This window comes from Platichthys flesus, chromosome 16 (assembly GCF_949316205.1).
Source record: "Platichthys flesus chromosome 16, fPlaFle2.1, whole genome shotgun sequence".
Lineage (NCBI taxonomy): Eukaryota > Metazoa > Chordata > Actinopteri > Pleuronectiformes > Pleuronectidae > Platichthys > Platichthys flesus.
In genome coordinates, this window is record NC_084960.1 from 19,168,106 (window position 1) to 19,193,248 (window position 25,143).

General features: G+C 42.0%; 1 protein-coding gene across 1 annotated transcript in view; it reads right to left on the reverse strand.

Moving 5' to 3' along the window:
• Window positions 1–3,800: 3,800 nt before the first annotated feature.
• The window catches only part of igf2bp1 (insulin-like growth factor 2 mRNA binding protein 1), a 47,389-nt gene continuing 26,046 nt past the window's right edge, over window positions 3,801–25,143 (reverse strand). Inside the window, exons 3-15 of the mRNA XM_062407130.1 lie at window positions 16,721–16,769; window positions 13,686–13,737; window positions 11,780–11,843; window positions 10,434–10,727; window positions 9,634–9,768; window positions 8,929–9,051; window positions 8,348–8,483; window positions 7,837–7,959; window positions 7,479–7,595; window positions 7,289–7,363; window positions 6,585–6,716; window positions 6,316–6,429; window positions 3,801–5,754 (exon numbers count right to left, since the gene is read on the reverse strand). Coding sequence (XP_062263114.1) covers window positions 5,605–5,754; window positions 6,316–6,429; window positions 6,585–6,716; window positions 7,289–7,363; window positions 7,479–7,595; window positions 7,837–7,959; window positions 8,348–8,483; window positions 8,929–9,051; window positions 9,634–9,768; window positions 10,434–10,727; window positions 11,780–11,843; window positions 13,686–13,737; window positions 16,721–16,769 — 1,564 coding nt within the window. The 3' untranslated portion in view covers window positions 3,801–5,604. The remainder of the gene's footprint in view (window positions 5,755–6,315; window positions 6,430–6,584; window positions 6,717–7,288; window positions 7,364–7,478; window positions 7,596–7,836; window positions 7,960–8,347; window positions 8,484–8,928; window positions 9,052–9,633; window positions 9,769–10,433; window positions 10,728–11,779; window positions 11,844–13,685; window positions 13,738–16,720; window positions 16,770–25,143) is intronic.

Genomic DNA, 25,143 nt, shown 5'->3' on the forward strand with positions numbered 1-25,143 from the left:
CCTAAGAGGTAGATCAACAAAACAATTACATGGTTACAGGTGTCGTGCCCCTTGATGCAGAAGGTGAAATCACAGGGAGGGACGGAGCTGTAGGAGGATTGTGGGTAATTTTAGTAGTCGGCAGCAGGTATAAAAAACTGTGGTGTTAAGTTGTGATGCAAAGTGAGGTTACTGACTAGAATCAGCTTTTAACAGCAGATTTGTGAAATAGAAACTGTTAATAGCTCGTCATGATTGGCCCACACTTGGACCAATTGGTTTACTTAAATCCTACTCGACACGTGAAAAAAGTCCTCGTCCCAGCTGCCCTCGCCACCCTGCAACACTATGTGTCCATATTGGGGTTTTTGTCTTTTTTTTTTTAATTTGTCGTATTATTTTTTTTTTTGTCATTTTATTAAATTAACTCTTTTTTTTTTACAGTCCCATCTCCTAGCAGGAGAAGTAAAATGTCAAATACCGAAAAATAAATTAAAGAGTGGAAAAAGAAAAAGAACGTAACAAAGACTGTTCGTCCGACTGACTGTTTGCTCTTGTCTCGTAAATAAAGAAAATCAAAGAAAACAATCTTCTAGTTGAGTTTGCTTATGTTCTGAGGTAGCGTTCCTAGTTATGTGTCAAGAGGTTGTTTTTTTTGTCTCGTCTCAGTATTGTGTCCCTCTGCCGGGACAGATCTGTCCCGACTCTGAGCCCTTGTCTGCAGAGGAACGGGGGCGATACGTGTCACGGGGATGTTTGCGTTGTTTTACGGCAAACTGCTCCTCACGAGATTTTGAAAACGGTCGTCTGTCAGGGCTGAGCTACATGCTGCGAAGTCTCTCAAGCAAAGCTGCGCTCTGCTGCCACAACCAAGAAACAAGCAAGTTGGTTAACCCTGAAGTGTGAATAATCAAGACCCCAGTCTTTCTATTAGGAGACATTGCCAGGTTGATTTTTGCCCATATACAGCATTGACTATACACTGGTGCTGATCATGTTCTAAAGCATGCCATAGTATTAAAGATTTTAGATGGTCAATGGAAAATAATACAGACTCCACTCTTCTTACACAAGATCTCTTAGTATTAGGCAGTTTCTTATTTTATTTATTTTTCATTTTTTAAATGGTGTGGCACCTCGTACTGCCAAACTGTCCACTGGAACTTAATAATATATCATTCAACTTGCATTTTTTTTAAAAGGACAGGACACTTTTGGGCCCAGAAATGATACAGATGGGATTTCCTCACAGCGGGGAGGAAAATGGGAGGAAATCTGAGGAGGATCTGCGATTTCTGTCCCTGTCAGGATGCAGGTTAAGATTAATGTGGCTGCTCTCAGTGCTACAAGTTGTGTGGGTGTCTGTGTTTAGTTTCTCTTACTGTCCCAACAACCCTTAATTGTTTTCTCTTCTGTCTCTACTATACATACAAAAACAAGATGAGAGGATTTCAGTTCCAAGATGAGATGCCACCATTTGAATGTAGTATATTTCCTTCTGAAAAACAACTGAAGTCATCTTAAGACCTTAAGTTCAAGTGTTGCAACTTATTTACTTGGAAGAATGTCTCTGTACTGCATTTTGGACCGAGCCCCTTCCTGTGTGTTTGGCACAGTTACTGTCGTGTAGTGAACTACATGTTAGAAGTCCGTCGTATTTAGTAACTGCCTTTTGTTAATAGATTTGTGCATTCGAAAATAAAATGAAAAAACATAACGAAATTCAACTATTTGAAATTTCATTAAAACAAAATTAAGTCTGAACGATAGTGAAGAAGAAAAACGGTGGTTTAAAAAAAGAAATCAAAAAGGTCTTGAACAGAAGTGAGCAAAACGAACACGGTGGAGACCAGCGCGAGAGAGGGCGAGGGACCCTGGTGTTCCTGCACGCTCCAAAAATGAAATGATTTTTTTTTCTTTAATAAAAGTAAATAGCATCTCAATATTCTCCCTAGAGAACAGAAGAGAGGAAAAGACGAAACAGGGAAAGACAGTGGTGGCGTTCAGTTGTGGCGAGAATCGGAGGGAAAGGTGCACCCTTCTACCGGCCTGACACACCCCACCACCACTCCCCCTATCCCCACTTTTCCTCCCCCCTCAACTCTCCACCTTCTTCTTTACCGAACTGCAACAGGTGTTGCAGGAGGTTTTCAGTCATTTTCATAGATTTGACGTAGTCGACATGTTTTAATCAATTAGTGCAACAATACGTCCCCAGATGTCACGTCCAAATAAAGCTTGCTGTATTGTCAAAACAAAAACAAAAAAATTATTAAAAAAAACACATGTATCCTAACCAATCCAAATGGTTGCGGGCTGAATAAAGAATCCTAACTGTCTTGGTGGTCATGAACAGAGCTCTATGGTTTGGAAAGAAGTGGGAACCTGACACAGGACAAACATGTTGAGCTGTGCAGTTCTCACCTCTGGACAAAAATGGAAGCATAGACACAATGGAGTAGACTTGGCCCTGTTTGATGGTGAACTGTCTGGGTAGCCGATGAGGGGTAGCGGTGTATGTTGCAGAGCGTTTCCATGAGTTTTCTGGCAGTGTCCTTCAGTGACTTGGCTTAGCAAAAACTTTCCTCTATCAGCGGCTTTTCCCATTATGATTTTTATGATTTTTTTCTCCAAAAATACAAAAAAGTATTGTGATTTTAATATCTTTATGTACAGGTTTCCGTCTATTACTCAGCTGAGTTACTGTTGTGTTCAAACTGTCTTGCTTTTCTTTGTTGCTCCCATTTTTAAGAGGTTCTTGGATTTCCCCGTCCTCATTCCGGTGGAACTCAGACGGACGGGCCATAGGTTCTTGTCCTACTTTTTTCTGCTTTTTTTTTTTGATTAGTTTTTTTTTCTATAAGTTTCACCCAATCACATCCCTTGACAAAAATGAACATTTAAAACCAATGAACACAAACACGCGCGCACACACGCACCATACACACGTGTAGCCAACAGGGAGCATCTGAGGTGTCGTGGTCAGTGCACAGGTAATAAATATTCACATTCAGAGAAGTCAGAGCTAGTTCCGGTGTGTGTGAGTAGGTGTGTGGGTGGAATGTCTCCATGTGCAGTTACACTGTAGATGGACCATCCACTGCTTATCTGACAAGTTCCCAACCTCCCACTGAGAAAGGTAAAGAAAGACTAGGTGAAATCTGTCTGAAAGCTCACTTGTCCTCTTTCAGGGTGACTTACCCCTTGTTGTTGTTGTTTTAAAGCCTTGTCATAATGTTTGGCGCTTCATGATGATGTCATCACAATAAGGCAGGAGAAGAGGGTCCCTCAGGCTGGGCTGGGAGCCACGGGACTCGCAGTGACTTAATGCGACCTGAGGATGAGGTTGTCTAAACGTCATTCTGCACGATACAAATTTGTAACAGCACCCCCCCCCCCCAACCAAAGATGACAAGAGCCCCCAGTGTGCACTTTAGGACCCCCCTCTCAAGTTAATACCACTCCCCATTGGCCAACTTTCTGTTTCAGACAACAGCTGCTCCAATCACACTTCAGGAAGACAGAGAGCATGTTTTCTCACCTAAAAAAGGCAAAATGGCACTCAACCCATTTCCTCTCTGCATTTTGTCTCCCCTCACCTTTCAATAAAAAAGAAAACACTGCCTCTTCATCATCCTGAACTCATTCAATCAGCATCACAACAAAAAAAAACAGAAAAAATAACCAAAGCAACAAGACAATACCTAAAAAAAAATATTTCTTCCTTAAAAAAATAAAAATATTCAGGACTTTCAGCTCTTCTTTTTTTTTCTTCTTATATAAAACACCAGCAAGCAAAAAAAAAGTTAGGAATACTGAGGTAAATTTACCCTGAGGTAGGTTTAATTCTTTTTCATTTCTTCTCTAATCTGTTTTAATCTTGGCGAGAGCGTCCAGGCATAGACCCCGCCCCTCATTATCATACGCAGGCAGGGTCTGGAGGCTCCGCCCACAGGCCGTCGGCAGACTGGGAGAGAGAACAAGGAAGCCGCTCCCCTTCGGTCAGATTTTACCTTCTCTGAGCTCAAGGCAAGGAGCTTTGGAAGACTTCGCCTCTTTTGTGGGCTCTGGCGCTTAGGTCAGTCTCAGAGTTGCTTTGCTACCACAGGCCGCACATGAGAGGCCATGTTGGTCAGAAACAAAGTCGACTTTAAATATGTGGTCATCTTAAGAACCCCAGCTCTTCTGGGGATACCATCCTGTCTAAGACTGGCCTTGAGCGTCCAGCGCTAGAGTACGACAATGAGCAGAAAGTCTCAGACACATCTTGTCTGTCTGTCATTGCAGGACTTTTTCATACAGGTGTGGCGAAACCTCACACCGGACTCCCTGCCTTCAATACATTCACCCGAGGGGCCGGGCTAACTCACATAGCATATATATACAATATATATAAAATATGCCATTTAAGGTGCGGGCCGCTAGCCAGCTAGCATAGCTGCTGGCTGTTTTTATAAAGTTGTTTTTAATGGTTTCATATGTGTGAGCTAAGCCACTGCAATAGAACTGCAGGACCAGCTGCGACCTCAGCTCCCCTTACTGTCTCTTGCTGCGCCTTCCGCCACACAGCTAAATGTGGAGGAGGGGGATCAGTGCCTGCCCAGCCCCAGCCTTGGTGTAGGCTACATGATGCTACATTTCATAGACAAGGGACTGAGAAATAAACTGAGGACCCCTTTTAAAGAAAGGCAAGACGGCCAGACGCAGCATTTCTTTACATTTACTTGAAAGATTATATATTTACAACCTTATATTTTCTTCCTTCTTTTTTATTTTCTAATCTCTCCGCTATTCAGAAAGGTCTTTAAAGAGCAGTGTTAACATCTGCGGCCCCTCTTCCAAACTCTCATTGGCTCAGGGGTTAGGTGTGGGTGGGGCTAGCCCCCGGCCTGTGGCCTATCCCTCTGAGCCGCTGCAGCAGTTTCCAAGCTCCCTCTCCCGGCTCCGCCTCACTGCATATTATCAATAATAGCTCTGAATAAAACATTTCTATACATATATCTCTATGTTTAAAAAAAAAAAAAATCACCCTTAAAATATAGGACTGACTGCAAATGGTTGGAGAGGTCTGTATGGGGCGACAGAGGGGCAAATGGGTCCCTGCTAGTGTGTCCCAGGAGAGCATTGATTTGTTGAGCCAAGTGGACAGGTGTAAAACATAGCAGCAGGGCTCCACCTGACATGGTGAATAAGGTTGCACATGTTGTTTAAACCTATCTGATCCATGATCAGTGGAGCTGGCTGTAGTCCTACCAAGACACACTAGGAGGACACCACCCGTGCCTCTTTCCATCCCTCCTTTCCTTTATCCATCCATCTTCAATCAGTGTCTTTTCTGGCCTGGCATCTGGTCTCTGTTGTCAAGTTTCTTTTTAATATTAATCCTCTTTTTTATTCATTTCATCTTTTGATTTTATGCATCCCTCTTCTCTAAAACACCTATCATTCTCTCTGGGTATCGGGCGTACTCCCTCCCTCTTAATATCTCTCCCTGTCTATCGCTGGGTCCGTGTGTCGCTCTCCTGTATCCGTCTGTCCGTCTTATCCGTCCGTCCGTGCATGTGTCTGTCTGTCTGTCAGTCAGGCAGGGGTGTCCCACAGTGTTTGAGGAGGATGTGGGGACCCTCACTTCCTGCGCGGCTGGTGGTCTGGAGTCAGCCCCTGTGTAGGACTGCCCATCTCTGTGAAGCCCTGTGGATTAGGGCCGGAGCCCATCCCGCCTTTCTGTGGCTGTTTGACCTGGGTCAGAATGTCCCGGATCTTCCTCTGAGCCAACTGGAGGACAGGTGAGAGAGTACAGTGTAAAAATATGACTTATGTAAAGAAGCAAACAACAGACAGACGAAGTGAGGTGGCTATAGAACTCTATGAATGTGACTGATTACACCCACATCCCTCTGTGGGTAATAAGCCACTGTTTTAACAGGTTCACCGGATTAATTCTATCATGTGATAGAGCCTTAGGGGTTTGTTTTCAGCTTTTTCAGATGTTTTCATGCAAGTCTCTGCTGGAGAAAATTGTGAGTTTTAGAAAGGTTGTAATGTTATGGTACTTGGTATATTTAGTTACCAAGAGGAAGCATGTAGATCAGGACAGGAATGGGGCCCGAAATCTGCATTGCTAGTAAACCACAAGACAAGGTGTAGTAGTAGTAAGCTAGTAGTAGCAAGTGAATAGTCAGCTACCAAACAAGGATTAAGTGTTGAAGCAGCTATTTGGATCCGGCAGTTACTTTTGCAAGGATTGATTGTTTTCTGTCCTTTGGCAAATTTAATAGCATGTAACCATAAGTGGATGCTATCACAAAAGTTAGAAAAAGAGAGTGGAGGGAGCACCTGGCTGGCGTAGAAATGTCCATTGATCTTTACGAGGACCTGGTCATTCTCGTCTGGCGTCTGTTCCCTGGGGACGACCACCTCAGCTGCTGTCAGGTTCTGCAGCTCATTCACCTGGAGACACACAGTTTGGTTACTTCAGGAGGTGGAGTGTAGTTGGTTGAATCGTGATGATGAAGCTCATTTCCAAAGCAATAAATGTAGGGCTTAATGGACTGAAGTGCTGCTTTGGCAACCAAAGCGTGCTTCGCAAGAAGAGGGTCACTAACCGTCTTTCCCCCTTTTCCGATGACCCTTCCGGCTGCAGCTGCGGCCATCTTGATGTGAGTCTCCAGTTTGACCTCCTCCTTCGGCCCAAAGAAGTTCTCCTCCTTCAGTTTGCCGTAGAGTCTGCCCTGGGCCTATTTGAGGGAAATGGAGAGATTCAGGCTACAGACAAACTATTCGATTTTTTCAAAGACATTTACAAACTAAAGCAATCTATGTTTTGGCTGCTTATCAGTTAGAAAAATTGTTAATATGGGCACAAATCAAACATTTTCGTCCTGTGGTACAGAAAATCCACGGCATGGCTTTGTTTGGACTTTAGCTTTGATGAACTTTGAGCAGTGTTTAGCAGAGAATAGGACTGTGCCCTCAAGCCTTCATCGCACGGTCTGTCACACATAGGGAAATGTCACAGTAGCAAACCGTTGCCTACCATTCACTTCAACTCTGTGTGCAAAACATTGACCTGGCCCTGAATTGCTTCCCAGGAGTTTTTGAACTGAAGCAGGGTCTGGAGCGTTTCCAAACTTCTTAGATTTAGTGTCTCTAAAACCACAGAGTAGTGTAGGCGCAAGGCATATCCGTAGCGGAGTTGATGTGTTTTCAGAAGAAAATGTCATTGTGTGGTTGCAGCAGCCACATTCCATTTCATTATCTGGGAAGAGCAGTGATTAACAGCAATCAGCAGATGTCTAGTTAGTGTTACCTTAAACTGAGCCTCAGGGGGTCCGGTGATAATAACCATCCTCTCTTTGGATTCTGAATTTTCAGCTGGAGCAATCTGGGAGATGAGAGGAGAGGAGAGTAAATGTGGAGGTTGCATGTTCTCCTGTCATGGTGTACTTTTCCCTAGTCAACTGGCAGCAGGTCTTTAAACCTTGTGGTCCGTTACAAACCTTGATGGAGGCCCCAGCGAAGCGGCTCAACTGTTTGATGTGCTGACCCTTCTTTCCAATGATGGCCCCCACTGCCTGTGCTGGGATGTATACGTGGACCGTCTCCTGCTCTGGAGACTGAGGACACATGAAGAAAGAATTTCATTACACAACCTGAACATCTACTTGAGATTCAATTATTAAGAAAACGCAAATCATTTGTGCTGAATGAGAAATGGAAATAAAATCCTCAATCATACAAACAAAGACAACCAAGCATGTGATCAGGTGTGACGTTATCACTACATTTCTGCTGGACGCCCTCTGGTGGTTAACATTGATATTTGTCTCAGAGAATTTACACAGCAAGCATTCTTACCCCAAAGCAGCTGTAGGGGGAACCAGATCCAGAGTTTCCAGGCGGAGGAGGGGGCATGTTGGCGGAAGAGGGGAAGAGGCCCAGAGCGCCCAGGTTGAGTCCAGGGATCAGGTGAGTCTGTTGCTGTGGAGAGATCAGCAGGTTTACAGGTGAGTGCATGTGCCATGTATAAAAATGAACAGAAAATAATGGGGAAATAACATGAAATTTAAAAGATAAACCTTAAGGCTTGCTTGAAAGAGTCCTCCTTTAAGCATCTGTTTGTGTATCATGTGTAAACAGCAATTCAATGGACAAACACAGTGTGACACACTCTCAGGTTATGTAACTGTCTGTCCTGCCAGTTTTCAAATCATGACAATGGAGCAATGGTTTTACACTGGAAAACCTCCAGAGCTTCTTCAGTAGGGTGTTCCCTCTGCATGCTGGGAGATTTAAAGTGTGTGTGTGTGTGTGTGTGTGTGTGTGTGTGTGTGTGTGTGTGTGTGTGTGTGTGTGTGTGTGCACTCACATTCATAGCAGCGACGTCATTCTCATAGGCCTCTCTGACCTTCTTCATGATCTCCCCCTCAGCGTTACAGGAGGCGTCAGGATCGCCTATAACTGTAATGGTTCTCTCCATGTTGTACAGGGTCAGGTCCTGCAGCCTGAACAAATACCGGGGGGGGGGGTTACTATTGACACATACAGGTGATCACTTTTGTCTGAGTTGAATTCAGCTCCCTAACTGACCAGCTGCAGCCCAACATGTCGCGCCTTGGGAGGGGACATGTGTGTGCACTGGGACGCTTTAAAAGCATTTCCATAAAATATGTCCGGGCATTCAAATTGTTGACGAGTGTCACTAATGAAGTTTATGCAGTAGACATTCTATTCTCTTCTCAGACCCTGAACATGCACTTTTTTTGCGTTCCTCACTACTCCAGGTCCATGTGATTTACCCCTGTGACAAATATCTGTTGTAAGACAATATAAAAATGATAATCATAGAGAAAGTATTGTAAAATGTGCACATCTTATGTGTGTGTAGAAGTAGTAGTTAGCGTGTGTGTAGTGTGTGTATTATGTAGTATGTGTGTGTGTGTATCTTACGGGGAGATGGTGATCTTGGTGTCAGTGTCCTGCTCGACTTTCTTCAGGTTGCGTCCCTCCTTGCCGATGAGACGTCCGACAAAATTGTTGTGAGCAAGAATCTTCAGAGGAACCTCGTCAGCGCTGAAAATACGAGCATTTCAATATTGAGTAAAAGACTACACAGACAAAAACAATAATAATGAAAAAGGATTGGATGGGCAATGTATACCCAGTGAGCATGTGATAAAACACAATCAATCAATGCTATGTTTTTTTTTAATTGTTCTAATACCATTCCATCATGACATCATTTATATACCATATGATTGAAAATGTCACAGTTCTGTTATGTGCATTACAGCGAATACGTTGTGATAAGGACATCATTGATACCATATGATTATAATTTGTTTGTTAAATCCATATATTGATGTGTCTATGTCATGTCTATAAGCCTACAGGAAGGAGTAACCTTGAAAAATGCATTTTTGAACTACATCAGACATAATTGTTTGACTTCCTCAGGATTCATCATATGATGGAAAATACATTTCTGATCAATAGAAGCTTCAGATTGTCTCTATTGTTTACAGGGCTATCTTTTGTCTTTTTCAGACCATATTTTTGTTCACCTTGAAAATGATACACACAGACTGACACAAAACTGTGCCCATTATCAGGTCATGCTGTATCACATTATTGACAAGATTGTGGGAAACCTACGTCTTGGTGTCTTTGGCCTCCTGGTGCATGATGTCCAGGATCATGCGGCAGGCGGAGGAGCAGCCCTCGGGGGTGGAGTGGATGCTGATTGGTTTCTCAGCAGCACCGGCGTTCTCTTTACGGTGCACGTCAATCCTGCATCGACGGGAGAGATTACGGACAGTTTGTAAAAACAGGCATCGCCAGACTTTCGATGATATTCAAAATGTTTGAAGGACACAGCTAATGCGAGGTCTACATGACAATACATGACAGTGCATGTGCAATCAGTACATATGTGGTTGCAGCCGTGGGTACTCTGACATGTGGCGTGCACTGCAGCTTCCTGGAGCTGTAATCATTCTGCCTTTCTGAAGCAACATGTTACACTAAACATATAACTTTCAACACTGTGGTTAAAACGGCCTCACATGCTGAAAGATCACTAGTTATGCCATTTGCCTGAAGGCAACAGCACACAGCAAAAAGGAGGATTTCAAGATCATATAACATAACTTTTTATTTGCAACACAATTTAAGTTCAATTCATTGTAAACAAACCCTAAATAAATATTTTAGCATAAATATAACCGTAGTATATATGAATACCAATCATAGTTATTTGCATGTACATTTTTACAAATTAAAATGTTCTATATATAGGACACTTCATGAATGACTCAGATCCTACTCCGAGGCAGACGTGTGTTTAAGTGAACAAGAGTTTTATGAATCTACAATATCTATTTTTGAAGACATGTGACTCCATTACAACACACTGTGGAATCTCACACACAAGTAGATATTAAGACTGCACTCACTTGCTCTGTGTCTGTTTGGTGATGTTGCGAATGGTAGCGCCCTCCTTGCCAATGATGGCCCCAACATACTGGGTGGGCACCAGCAACCTCAGAGGGATGTCAGCATGCGGAGGTTTATTGGGCATCCCGGAGCTCGGGGACCCACCACGGGGCCCGCCACGAGACCCATAGCCAGGGCGCCGGCCGTTGTCGGGTCCCCGCTGTCCTCCTTCCAGCTCGGAATTCTCATCGGGGATGTAAGAGACACGCAGGGTGTTGTTCTCAAACTGGTATCCATTCAGCTTCTGGATGGCTCTGGGTGGGGGTGGGGGGGGGGGGGGGGGGGGGGGGGGGGGGGGGGGGGGGTGTCAAACACAGGAGTTTATTTGTGATCACTTCTTACCATAGCTATGAAAACAGTTAATGATAATCAACTTGGTATGCTTAAAGTGGAAGTGAAATGAGAGGGATATACACTCTATTTGCTATAAGATAAAAGACTGACACCCAATACTTTTTTCCTTACTATAACTAAAACAGAGTGGAATGGAAGAATAGCATCTGTGCTTTCCTTAAATTATCTACTTTATGCTAAAAAAATTTGACATACACCATAAAATTGGCTGAAAAAATATAATGCATTGTTTTTAAACTATCCAACAGTTGTGGTCAAACATTATGGAACTCTCTCCCAATCATTCTGCAGTATCGGTTGAGGCCTTAAAAAAAAGAACAGAAAACCCATTTATTCTCACCCCGTCCATTGTTGTGTTTGGATCCGTGTGATTTTAGTTTTTTTTACTGCATATATTTATTGTGTATCATTGCTTTGTATTCTTATTTTATTTATGTAAAGCACCATGCGATTCCATTAAAAAACGACTAACTTATTTGGTTGCAACTAGTTGTTGTGTTTAATCGAGTGATAGAATAAAACTGTGTGGTTTAGATTGGGCATTAAATTATCTGATGGCATTTTAAAAAAAACGTTGAAAACACAAATTAAGAATTCAGAACTTTATCTTCTAAAGGATATTTTTTCTTGGGACTTTTACTCAAATGTTGAAATGTTTCTTCCACCACTGTAAGTACATGACGTTACTCATTTCACACTGTAGTCACTTAAATGACCACTAGATGTCAGAGGTGGAGCATAGAACATACAAGTTGCTGTTACTGCAGCTGGTAGTGTGAAGTGACATTGATGAATGACCCTTCTAGTTGACTGTGTTTTTCATGAAGTATCTTGACACAGAGTTAATAGGTTAAACAGAAAGCTCTATATTCAGTTTCTGATACATAAAGGCAGAGATTGAGTGAATAGGAATGAGTGGCAACAGGATGTTAGAGAGGGATGAGGAACTTACTGCCTGGCGTGCTCCCGGGATGCGTATGTGACATTTACCACCGCAGTTTCACTGTCTGTGTTCACTAAGAGAAAGGCAGATGAGAGACAAACACACATTGGTTTTATACGGGTTGCTCCAAATTTGTCATCTATTCTTTACCAGTCATTATTAATTATGAATTAGAGATTCATAATAATAATATACAGCAGCAGCAGCCCTGTGTTGTGATTGCAGTCGTTTGTTTTTTTCTCCAACCAGTAGAATCAAGTGTTGTCCCCAGCTGAATCGATGTAGCATCCACTCCTCCAGTGTGAGGAGGGATCATTCACTGTTTGTAGGCCAAATGGGATCTGTGGTCCCACTAACTGTTAACGGTTCTGCACCAGTGTCTCCTCTGAGCTGGCTTATCCCCAAAGCACTTCCACAGGTAGGCATCAGGGAGGCTTCCTGATCAAATCATCAAACCATCTTGAGTGGCTGCTGTTGTTTTTTCATTAAGCTAATTATGCCACTCATCCGTTCTGCCTATGAGTTGGGAATCGATCAGGGTTTACCATCAGTTCCAGTCACTTAAATTTAAATGTGTCATAAAGGAGAAAAGGAACAGGAGAGAGGAAGCTTCCAGAGAATGATACGTTAACTGACAGCAACGTTAATATGGCTCTGTTGTGTGTCAGCTGATCTGTGACATAATAAAGAGATATGATCCCTGCAGGATTACAAAATAGTAGGTGAGGAGATCTTATGGAAAGACAGCACCAGCGTCACGCCTTATTTTTTTTAAGAATTATTTTTGGCATTTTTATGCTTTATTGATAGTGCAGAGAGAGACAGAGTTGAAAATGGGGCAGAGAGGGGAGTGACATGCAGAAACGACCGCGGGCTGGAATCGAACCCGGGTCCGCTGCTGGCCTAGGCCCATGGGGGGGACGCCCTACCAACTGAGCTAAGGGCGCCCCTGAGTCACGCCTTATTGATGTATATATCAAACAATAAATCCAGAATTAAAAATGAATGAATTGATTAAAACTTTCTCATCACCAAAAATACTTGATTTCTTTATATTATTTGGGACTGAAATTATTATTTGTTTGTCAACTGGCTAATTGATTTTTATTCAGCAATTTTGATGATCAAATACTCTTTCAAACAAAAGCATAAAACTCTTCCTAGTTCCAGCATCTAAATTATGACAATTTGCATAATTTCTATGGATTAAGTGATAACAAATCTAAAAGCTGGTTGGACAAAATAAACTTGATGATATCACTGTTGGCTTCTTAAATGAAAATCAGTAGATTGACTGATAATGAAAAAATCCTTTGTTGCAGGCCAGCTCTTTTTTAGTTATCATTACAAGTTCATCCTGGTCCTTCAGGGGAAAGGTGTCCAAACAGTTGCACAGTCACAGTCCCATAACATAAGCATAAGACAATTAGATATTTAAACTGGTGTCCCAGAAAACCTTAAACAAATTATAGATTTAATTTAGGACATTTATAGTTGTAATTGATATTAATCAAAAAATTAAAACTGCCTCTCTATATTTATTTTTAAAACATTGTCATTCCTTTTGATCCACCACTAGAAAAAAATCTATAGCCTTAATATACTTAAGCAGCAGTCGTCCAGCATCATGTGTTATTCCATTAAAATGTTTAGACTGCAATCTTTTTAGAAATTATAGTCAAGTTAAAATAGAGAGTCATTGTGTGTGAGAGGCCTAATGACACTTTGCATGAGTCTGAGTAATTTACTTTGAGATTGAACATTGCAGTAACAACTCTGCCGCCACCTGGGGGCAGCAAGTGCCACATACAGCTACAGTTTTCCATGATATTCTCATGTTATAATTCTTGAAGTCATTTTTGACTCGTTGGCTCTATGTAAGATCATATGAGTTTGTATTTCAGTGAAACGTTACCTTGTTCACAGTTCTCTACAGTTCCACACTGGGCCAACAGACCATCCAGCACCTGAGGGAAGAGAAGGAGGCAAGGGAGAGAAAGGAGACAAGTCAGTTCATGTGGAAAAGGCAAGACAGAGAGTGCAGAATAAACAATGATTAATGAGTCTCCGCAGAAAAAGGGAATCGCAAAAACTATGAACAGAAAAAGCTCCAGAGCACAGCGAGAAACAAGGAAAGACACTGAAACTATCGACACAGTTTAGTTCATCTTCTATGGGCAACACAAAGCAACTGAAGACATGCAAATCGTTTTGTCTTTTCGCTAATGAACAATATCCACGTGCAACTGACGATATGATTCTAACTCAGAGGTTATTGATTCAGAGGCAGTGATGTTCTTAAATGATCCAGCGTGGAAAGATGACTGACTTATGTCAAATGCCAACAAAACAAATACTTTTGTCGATTAAAGCTGTGATTCTAAAACGTCTTTAAATGATGAAGCCAAAATACAGGGATTTTCTTTCGGGTTCTGTTTTCGCCCCTGAGATATTTACACAATGTGTTTAATCTACTGCAGCGATGCACTACAAAAGCTGAAGCTTCCACAAAACACATTTCTATTTTATTCCGTGTTGCTCCCTCTTGCCTCCATTACTTAACCTTAAATGCTTTTATTGTGAAGGGAATAATTGCCTCTCTCCTCGAAGTCAACACTGACTATATTTAATTATTTATTTTCAGTTGGTCTGGCACATTTATGTGCTAATTGAAACGTTTCAGTGGTTTGGGGGGGGAGATGTCGCCCTCGGGTGGACACAGTTGGCAGGATCGCAGCAGCAGAGTTATGGAGCGGGGGACACCAATCTCTTGCATTCAGTGTTGTTTCATGAAATCAATTGATTAAATTAATTGATTCACTTCACTTCTGAGTGAGAGAACATCACAGTATATTTAAAAATGCTTTTTTTGTTTTGTTTTGGTGCTTCAGCTCTGTGGAGGAGCCACTGCTCCAGAATAGTATTGCATTGATGCAATTTAGTAAACTGAAGCTGTCACATAGTCACACTTTTTTTCTATTTCTACATCCAATACATGTGTAAAACTACTCTTGTGGTAATAGTTAGCAAAACACACCTTACTGGTCAGATTTTAAATCATTTATTAAAGACCACACAACCAAGTGGATGGAATTGTTTTCTCTACAGTGTGGAACAGCTCATCTCAACATGAGAGCTAACAAAGACATCAACATAGACAGCGGTGACACCATGACGCTAGACAATATAAGGACAAAATATCACATACAATAACATTATAGTTCAGAGTTTTTAAACCATGTTTATCATGGTGAGAGTTCAGAGTCCTTATGCATGTGGGGAACTAACAGTTTTCGAAATGGGAGGATTTGGTGATAAGGATCTGTGGCGCCTCTCAGAGTGTAACAGTTGAAACAGGTGCAGAGCCAGTTGGGAAGGTCAGGTCGGATTTTTGTGATGCAGGGATTCGACAGACAGGAGGGAGGGGGGGGGGGATATCTTTGATTATTTGTCCACTTTGTTTTTTTGTGTTGTTTTTTATAAACGAGTGACTGTTGAGGCTGCTGTACAAAACTATGGTGAACCGAGTATGTAGCTGTGCAGAACTAGACGAGGAGGTTACATTTGACTTTGAATTTGTTGTTTCTTTTGTCGTAAACACGGCCCTGTTTGACATGATAGGTTTATAGCAGACAGATAGTGGACAGCAGCCGCCTGTAGCAGAGAGCACTGGCTATCTGGGAGGAGATACCTAACATACAATCCAGAGTTTTTGTCCTGTCATTGATGCTGTTGTAACACTTCATGCTGCCAGAACCCTGGAGCACACAACTGCTGGTCACCTCGAGGACTCATTTGTTGTCTTTTAACAATCCAGAGAGCTACAGGTCGAAGCTGCTCAGCTCTGTTCACGTCAGCAGAACAAACTTGTGGCAGCTGCTGAGATCTTAGAGAGAAAACCTATTTCCAAAGGTTTCTGTGTTCAGAATGCTTGTGTTGTTGAAACCTTCTGATGAAGTCATGAAGCTTGTCGGCAATCACCATTATTGTGTTTCACTCTACTCTCGCCTTATGTTCCCTGTCCCTCTCCGCTGCCACTATCAAAGAAAGGCTTTACGACTTTACTTTTAAAAGTTGTCATTAACAAGAAGACAAGAGCATTTATTATGTTTTTTGATGGGAACATCTGCCTATATTTGTGCACAGTCAGTTTAGAAGCACGATGCAGCAGGAGCAGCAGCTGGACACATGTTTCAAGCGCAATCAAACAGAGCATTTTGGGGGGAAAAGATTTTGTCTATGCAGGACAACCAGGAGTTGTTTTTTTAGACATGAACTAAACCATTGGGACCAGACTTTCTCTAACTCTGGAGCGTCCAGGTGAGAAGGAGCAGCAGGCGGAGGCATGACATAACGTAGAAAACTCTGCAGTGAAGATCATGTTTTTGTTTACAGCACATCAACACCGTGACTGCCCTTTATCAAGTGTCTTCTGGCACTATTTATCATCCTGACATTATGCTGGCAGGAGAAACTCCAGAGAAAATCTGTAGCCTCTCACGCAGACTTTAGCATTCTCAGGTACAGCCTCCGATGGAGAATGTCAGGAGATTATCCGGAGTTCTGTGCGTTTCTGAAAGCAGCTAGTGACACTAGTGATACAATTATGATACAATTATAGTGATACAATAGTGATACAATTATGGGGCAGAACTGTGGTATATTTGTTTTTAAAAAACAAATATTCCATTTGAATCCACTGTTTTTAAAAAACAGCCCAAAATAAGGGTAAATACCATTTCATGGGTAAAATGTATTCACAAATCACCCGTTGAAAAAGCTCTTGCAAAAAGAAACCGACTGAGCGTCCTCGTTGGACTCCAGGCATGCAGTTCATTACAGAACAACATCTTTCACAACATGTTGTTGTATCTGGTAGTAATGGGAGCTGGGTGTGAAGAGATGTAAATGTAAATGATCCCAGCAAAAATAAAGGATTTATTAACTTACCTCCCACTGTAGATGCGGTGGAATGTTTCTGATCTGCAGTTTTCTAGTCCTGTGGAAACAAAACACACTGTATGAGCAAGTTTGAACAATTCTGCAAATTGCATAAAAATCAGGATGTGAAGAAGGAAGAGACACACCAAACAACATCAGTGCGTGTGTGTTTGTGTGCACGCCGATGACAGGTGTAACACTGCCCCGGCTGTTATACTGAGGGTGTTGCGGGGATAAGAGAGTGAAAGGAAGAGGAGGCCCCTGAATGAAAGCAGAACGTGTCTTGAGAGACAAGCAGACAAAACAGACAGAAAGCGGCAGACAAGCCTTTTTGAAGTAACTTCCACTGATACACACCCTATACACGGGCACTGTATGAAACGGGTAATGGACTGTACATAGCTCTTCTCTAGCACTTTAAACTACAAGCGCATTCACACATATCAGTGCTTCTATATGCTGCTCTTCTCACACTGTCAGCACAGACACCAGGGCAATTAAGGTTCCTGAGGACTGGACGATCTGGAGATCCAACCACCAGCCTGCTTGATGTGGATGATCCACTCTAACCCCTGAGCCACAGCCACCTTGAGAGGCCAAATATTTAGGCCCCACCTCTTCTTACAGATGCAGCAGCTGAGAAGAGAGTTGTGTGTCTTCTATGTGTGGAGATATCTCTTGTCTCATCACAACACATCACCCATTTGGTCCCTCTGATCTCTCTACACCATCTTTATCACTGCCTCTTTGAACCAAGATAGGAATGATGTGCAATATGATTATGTATACATGTAGCTCATGTGACAAGAGAAACGTGGCTATCCTCTCATCTTGTGATTTATTGTTTACTTGGTTTTGCCACAAATCCGAATCTCTTTTCACAGCAATATTGTTAGTGGCCCTGTGTTTGTCCACTTGGCACGGATGCAGCCAGGAAATGTGCACGATGGCAACACAAACAAACACAAAGGAGAGTGAAAATGACACACAACAGGAGAAGGACTGTGCTCGTACCTAAGAGACCAGCTGCATGGGTCGCATGGAAACAAGTGAATTTCCTACATGGATGTGGACAGGACAGGATGTCTACATCCACCAACCCAGTCCAACTGCCACAGTCTGCCATGATGGGGATTCAGCTCCACTCGTTCTGAGTAAAAAACACTGAATCCACAGCCAGTGGTGAGACAGTGTCATGCTCAGCCAAATTCACACAGTGGGCAGGAAGGGTACTCTGCTAAATAAAAAGAAGTCTCTCCAGTAAATATATTTTAATCCGTTTTTGAGAGTGAGGTTGTGCAAAGAGATTGGCCCTCATAGTCGTCACGTGTGCGTGTGCTTGTCTCATTCTTGACCGATCATTGTTGCACATATACACATCCTCTGAAATAACCCCCCTCTCATCTTCAATACATAAGGAACACACATTGTTGATTGTGCTGAAGAGTCTGAGTGGAAATAATTATTTCAGATAAATCTGTGCACAGGGGAAAACAATGTTCATAATAAAAAAATGCTTGTTCTCTATATAGCTTTACAGAAAGTGGATCCATACAGGAAACCCAAACAACGTGTCTTTTGCCTCCGACAAGGAGCATATGTGTTCACCCCTGTCCGTTTGTTGGCCTGTGTGTTTCTAAGAAAGAGTATATACTAAAGGCCGGATTACCACATACCTGGTGGAAGGATGTGGTATGGGTCAGAAGAGAACAAATGGATTAGGGGCAGAGGACATTTCTGTAACATTACAAGATTGAGATTTCCACTGATAAGAATTCATGGATCTTGATTATTTTATGGGACTGGTTTTAGTTAATGAATAATTTGGTGCAGCTCTAAAGGCACTGATGGGCCTTGGTGGAGGTATGCACTCTACTGAGTGTTAATCTAGGGGTTTCTGCCCAACTCAAACACTTAATCCAGAAAATGGTCTTGTTGCTTCGTGCTGCACTTTTGACCCTCGGCCTCCTTGTGTTGAAGAGCTGTGGGATATTTGGATGTGGGCCTCACTGGAAAAAATTCTTGATAACTTAAATGTAGTAATAGAAAAGAGTGCTGTGTCCTACATTCACCGCTCCTTATCAACGCCCCACCCACGTGAGAATCAGTGGCCCTAAACCCCAACAACAACAACCAACCCCCCAACTAAACCCCTCCCAAACCCCCCAGGAGGCTCCAGCACAGATCAAATGGTCTTTTGTGCATTGAGAATACCTGACCAGCCCCCCATAATAAAAAAATGGAAAAGCCCTTCGATCCTCAATCAATGCTCAGTTAATCACAAACTCCACCCCTAAAACCTGTTATACATATAAAAACAGCCCTGTCCCCTACATCTCCATATAGCATCCACCATACAATACAACAAACCACCAATAATGACCAACAACACAAACACAACAAAAGTTCTTACTTATCACCACATCACCCCCGGTTATCCCCTTTGCTCCATTCCAAACCATCACCCCCCCCCCCCCACACACACACACACACACACACACAAACATCCCCACCCCCATCAAGCCAACGGACGAACTTGCTTGACCCCTGTCATCCCTGCCTGCCAACCCACGGACTACCCCATTGGCTGAAACCATGGCAACAGGTTAGGAATGGGTGGAGAAAGAAGGTGGATGGGCGGGTGGATGGATGACAAACGAAATGCTTCACATTGGCTCGTACTCATCAGTTACCTCATGTCATTTGAAACATCTTTGACTCGTACCCAAGGCACCCCGATTGTGTTATCAATCAGTGCGTCACAGCACCATTAGCATAAGGCAAATTAAAAGTTCATGAAGCCTCCTTGAAACAGTTGCCATCCATAACTTGTAATGAATTATTTGTTGTTAATAGTACATATACCTGAAAAGCAACAGCACAGTTCAATAGATTTGGAAGTGAGTAACAATTGTCAAAAGCGACAATATAAGGTTTGACTGAGACCCTCATCCCTGACTCACTGTTGACATGCAAAGATGGAAACACTTTGTCAGTGAAGCTTGTAGATGTCTGGAAAAAAACACTGCGCTGTCAAGGTTCCCTCAGCTGTGAAGCCACGCTCAGCTCCCGTCTCCAGCAGAACAAAGAAGCAAAGAGAAAGAGGAGGAGAAAGAAAAAAAAGAGGCCATGAGAATGAAAAAAGTGTGGTACTCGAGGAGGAGGTGGAGGAGAGTAGCGAGAGAAGAGGAAGACATTGCTTCTGGGGGGGGTCAAGGGTCAGGGGTCAGAGCTCTTCAGACCAGACAGAGGTGGCCCCCTAGAACCACAATGAGCTGTGTCTGTGGGTATGAGGGTGTTGTGCTGCCCTTTCATAGACACAAAACACAACATGGACCTGAATAACTAGGAGCCAGTGGAATAGATGCAGACCCAATCAACATGACCTTTTAAGAATAAATTCAAATCAATGTCGCTTTCCTTTCAATTCTTGGAACAAAGAATAAGGCATGAACCTCTCCACCTAACCATGTTCAATGTCAGGCCAGCAAAATGAACAGGTTACAACTCGTTTTCAGAAAGATGTACAGAGTGTTCCACGTTCATTGTTGCATGCAAAGGCACAGACAGGATGAGCTGCCTGCTTCTGGAGGAGGTGCCCCACAATTCATGCAACAAGTGCAACAAGTAGCTGTAACTGACAGACTGTCGAAGAACTTCACTCTACCAGTATTGACTTTTTGACCTCGTTCTCTAATAAACGAGTGCATTCACGCTGCTCTGGTGACAGATGCTTCACCTGATTTATCTACTGATATTCCGCCTCTTAGATGACACTGGCTAAGATTATGAGTTTATTCTCATAATATTATTTTTCTTTCTTTAAGTGGCCCTAATGCTCTATTGTCATATTGACATGTGACTTTGTAAGATATCACATCCAAAACACCAGTTAGGCAGACAAAATCTAAAATTGAAAAATGCCTGTGTTCTTCAGACAGTTCAAATGAGATTTTCAAATTTGCGGTGACTACAGTTATGGAAACAAATAGTTAAACTTTCATTAACTATACAACAAACTTTTTCAGCCTTGTCACAGTGAAGTCTTGTGATAATCCAAAAATCCCTTTGAAAGACATTTTTTAAAACCACAACATTAATTTAACTTGTGTTTTTGGTCCCCACATCTGAAGAGTCAAGGCAAGTTGCAGAGAACCTGGAGGCCTCACATAAACACAAGTTGCCAGTTGGATGTCGAACACACACTCCATGAAACGTGGAGTGTGCGAACGCTTGGCACCATAATCCACAAATGAACAAATCTCTGCTTTATTGATCGTGTGGCCCAAGGAATGGACAGTAAAACCCTGGCACCTGTTTGTTGTGGTTTACTGGCTTTCCTATAAACTTATAGATGCATCCACTTGCTGTTGTGCAGCTTAGTGAGTAAACCACTAACAGGATGTGTGTTTGTGTCGTAATCAGTAGTGCTTCTTGAGTTGATAAAAAGCAACAATTTGCAGAGATCCTCCGCACTTCCCCCTGGGGATGTGTATGTGTGAACCCAAATGTCCAGGTTTCTGTGGACCTTCTCTGCCTGGCCTCCTATAGCATTTAGTCCGTAGAAAGTCTGTATAGTGGGCGGCTGTGGCTGAGGGGTAGAGTGGTCGTCCTCCAACCTGAAGGTCGGCAGTTCGATCCCCAGTCTGACCCATCTGCATGCCGAAGTGGCCTTGGGCAAGATACTGAACCCCGAATGGCCCCCCATAGAATAACTAAGTTCTCCGAATAGATGCACTGTATGAATGTGTGGGTGAATGTAGAACTGTACTGTTAAGAGCTTTGAGTGGTCATCAAGACTAGAAAAGCACTATATAAATACAATGCCATTTATCATAGTAGCCGAAAGAACACAGCAGCAGATCAGACGAATGAGGTGAATCCAGCCGAGGAGGACGCTCTGGTCCAATTTAAGAAATACCTCCTCAGGCAATGATGACAGCTCTCCCTCTTCGTCACATTTCAAAGTGGAGGCATGTTTACTGTCCAGGAGCGATATCCAGGATCAACAGGAAATTGTGGAGCTGGTGAGCGAAGCAAGGGACCAGATTCATGGTGTGACCTTACTGAAGCCAGTTATCACAAGAAACTTCCTCAATTACCAGCACAAAACAACTGGGGCGTTGTCTAGAAGCTTGTTTTGCAGGACCGACCTTTTCTTGACACACTCCGGTGTTTGTACAAATTTAACAGACAAGAGGCATCATGTTAATCACTGAGCTCTGGAGGTGCATCCTTTGGACTGAGCCAAGCTAATAGTTTCCCCATGTTTTCAGTGTTTATTCTAAGCTAAGCTAACCAGCCACTGATTGAAACCTTATTTTTAACAGACAGCTTTGGAGTGGTACCGTTGTCTTCTTTTCTTATTCTCAGCAGGAAATGAACTGTGAACGACTTTTCCTCCAAAAGAAACATAACATGTTGAAGGATGCAGTTAAAGATAATCATGAGACAGGAGTTTTGTTTTCTACAGCAAGGCTAATTAAACACATTCAGAGATTGTGGTGGCCAGTATATCCAATACCTGTAAACCATCATGAAAACAGCTATGTGCACAGTTGACTCTCAGACGTCCTCTAGCAAAACGCAAATGCTAGCTGAAAGCTTAAGGAGAACAGAAGTGCAGGGGGTTAATATTTTATAAGAGCTATGTGGCCAGCAGAAAATCTCAGATGAATTTTTTATTTCTAATGGCGAGAGACAACCAAACAGCATCATTCAGCATCTATATTGACCGCCTTAGCCGCCAAATATCCTGTCGTCTAACCCCATCTGCCCATCCTACTGATATCGTTTCGCCCTCAGACTCTTATGATAAACACCAATATCATCGCTGTTTCGTTTACTAATGATATGAGCTAAACACTGAGTCCATGAATACAGAGAGGTGTCGAGGCCATGTAGAAAAAGGTCAGCGTCAAGTGAAAGCTTCTGTTTTATTCTACTACAGGTGGTACAAGTCAAACCAAAAACAAATCTCATCAACATCTCTGCTCTATCATACAGTAAAGCCTCTTTCTAATTCAACCTGCATTCAATGACCTTGGACACAGCAGTGATACACTACAACTGATACACTAAGATAACTAACAAGCTTCTAGTTAGTACTCTCTCTATTCCATGTACTTGTTGCGCCACCTCCTGATTACTAATAGTATTAAAAACAAATCACAGATTAACTTGTATTTTAATTTTCTTGAACTGTGCAACATTTCCTTGGAAACAAAAAATGATGGCATTAGTCTTTGTTACCAAAGAAATAAAAATGCATTTTCAGAATTTGAATAGCACTCAGATTGCACATTACCAGGCCCAACAGTCTCCTTATGAAACCACATTTTAATTTACATTATTATTATTATTTGAATCTGCACCAAACCTCACACACTTATAAAAATCAGACCCCTAAAAGTGTTGCTTTTTGCATTTTCTAAGCTATTTAAGAAAAATGTTGCGAAAAAACCCTCATAGTGTAATGTTTGAGAAGTGGAAAAGACCTTCTTGGATCGTCCCCCTGATTTGGATCTGCACCTAAATGTAATAGAATCTTCCTAGTGTTGTGCCCTAGCACCACAAATTGTGTCTCATTTCTTTCACACCTCCTGCTCTCTTTCTACCGCCTGTTCCATTTCCTTTTCTGCCCTCCCTTCTTCCATTCATCTCCAGTCCCTCTCCTGGGGGGAGATGTATGCACAAAAACCATGCATACGCCATGTTCTGCAGATGAACTGGTATTTATAAAAGAGTCATGTACAGGGAGAATGTCCACACCTCACGCCATCTTCAGATGAGGCACACAGAAAGCCAGCTGAGGGTTATATGATGAAGAGCTCAAGGGTAAAATAAAACCTAACCTTGTGGTTAAACAATGTATGTTTAACATATTATCTTGATTGTGGTGTCAAATTTGATACTTATTCAACAAATACATTTTAAATCAGACTAATTTATGAGATTAATCTAAATAGGTATTTATGAGTAGATAACGTGATCATGCTATCACTTCCTCATCAGCGATCCTTTAATCTCATCAATTGAATATTTCTTGAGGGGAAAATAATTCAGAAGAGGAGGTATGATGAAGTGTAAGGAAGAAGAGGAGGAAGTGTAAGGACGGAGGAGGGAATGGTACCGGAAGAGAGGGATTCCACACAGGTTAGCCAAAGCTCAGTGCATCAGTCAAGGGAAGGAGAGTGTGGCAGCTGCTAGCTGTAAATATGTGGAAATGCACAAGTGTGAAACAGAAGTGTGAAGCAAAAGAGCAAGTGTGTTTTCACACTCCCTTTACGCACAGGAAGGATAACTACTCTACTGCGTTTCATAATAAACCAAAATCCATAATAAAGATCGAACTGGAAACTTATTTTATTAGAAGAATTATGATGATGTTGCCACATTGAAGCAACAAAATTTGAAATGAATCAAGTTTCAAAAGTTGTTACAAGCGTGAAATTGTCATTGAAATAAAACTCTGCAATAAGTATGTTGTTTAATAAAACAGAGCACTCTCTAATTGTGTCAACTGCTGAGAAGTGACTGAAATGTGTAATTTATGAGCTCAGTGTGGAACATCCTTAGTGACCTGTCTCAGCTTCTTTCCCCATGATGGTTTTCTGTCTTTTCTCTTTTGACGGCTACATTTCCTTGTTTATATCTTATGCAATATATATATATATATATATATTATTATATATATATATATATTATTATTATTATGGGTGCCTAGTGGCAGTGCATCGCATGGCACAATGCTACAACCCTCACCTCAAATCTTAAATCAGAATTTCACTCTAAGAATAACTACTTCTGAGGGGGGGTTCAGTAGTTGGGATACTGTAATAAGGGTTTATTCAGCCAACAAGAATACTTTTTCCTGCTAATGTCAAATTGAGATACCTTCCAAAAAAGGATGCCCCTGATCTCAACTCTACCATTGGCGAGTGACCTGACCACACAGATTAGAATCTACACAGGCACTCAAGTTTAAAATGTTCACATTTCCTTCCCATGAAGTAATATTTAATTTATTATACCTAATAGAAAAGGGCAAAATAAAAGGAAATGCTGCACATTATTCAAGGTGGCATAAATAGTGGAGCAAAACACTACATTTTCTATTTACTAAAACATATATTTACTTTTAACTCACATTTTCTTCTACTGATCCTTTTCATTATTATTCAACAATAATTCAGTAATAGTCGTCATTGTGGCTGCTCTCCTCACAATCCTATCAGAACGCACAGTAGAATATAGGAGAAATATTAATACAAATCCACATTATGTGATACTGATACTGACACCTCTTTAGCGACACACACATGTAGAATAGTATTGAACAGAAAACATGTGCGGTAGAATTTCTCTATGTGATCTTACTATTGCACAGCCTGAAGAGGAAGCGGTGCAAGGGAAGTTACAATTTAACGCAG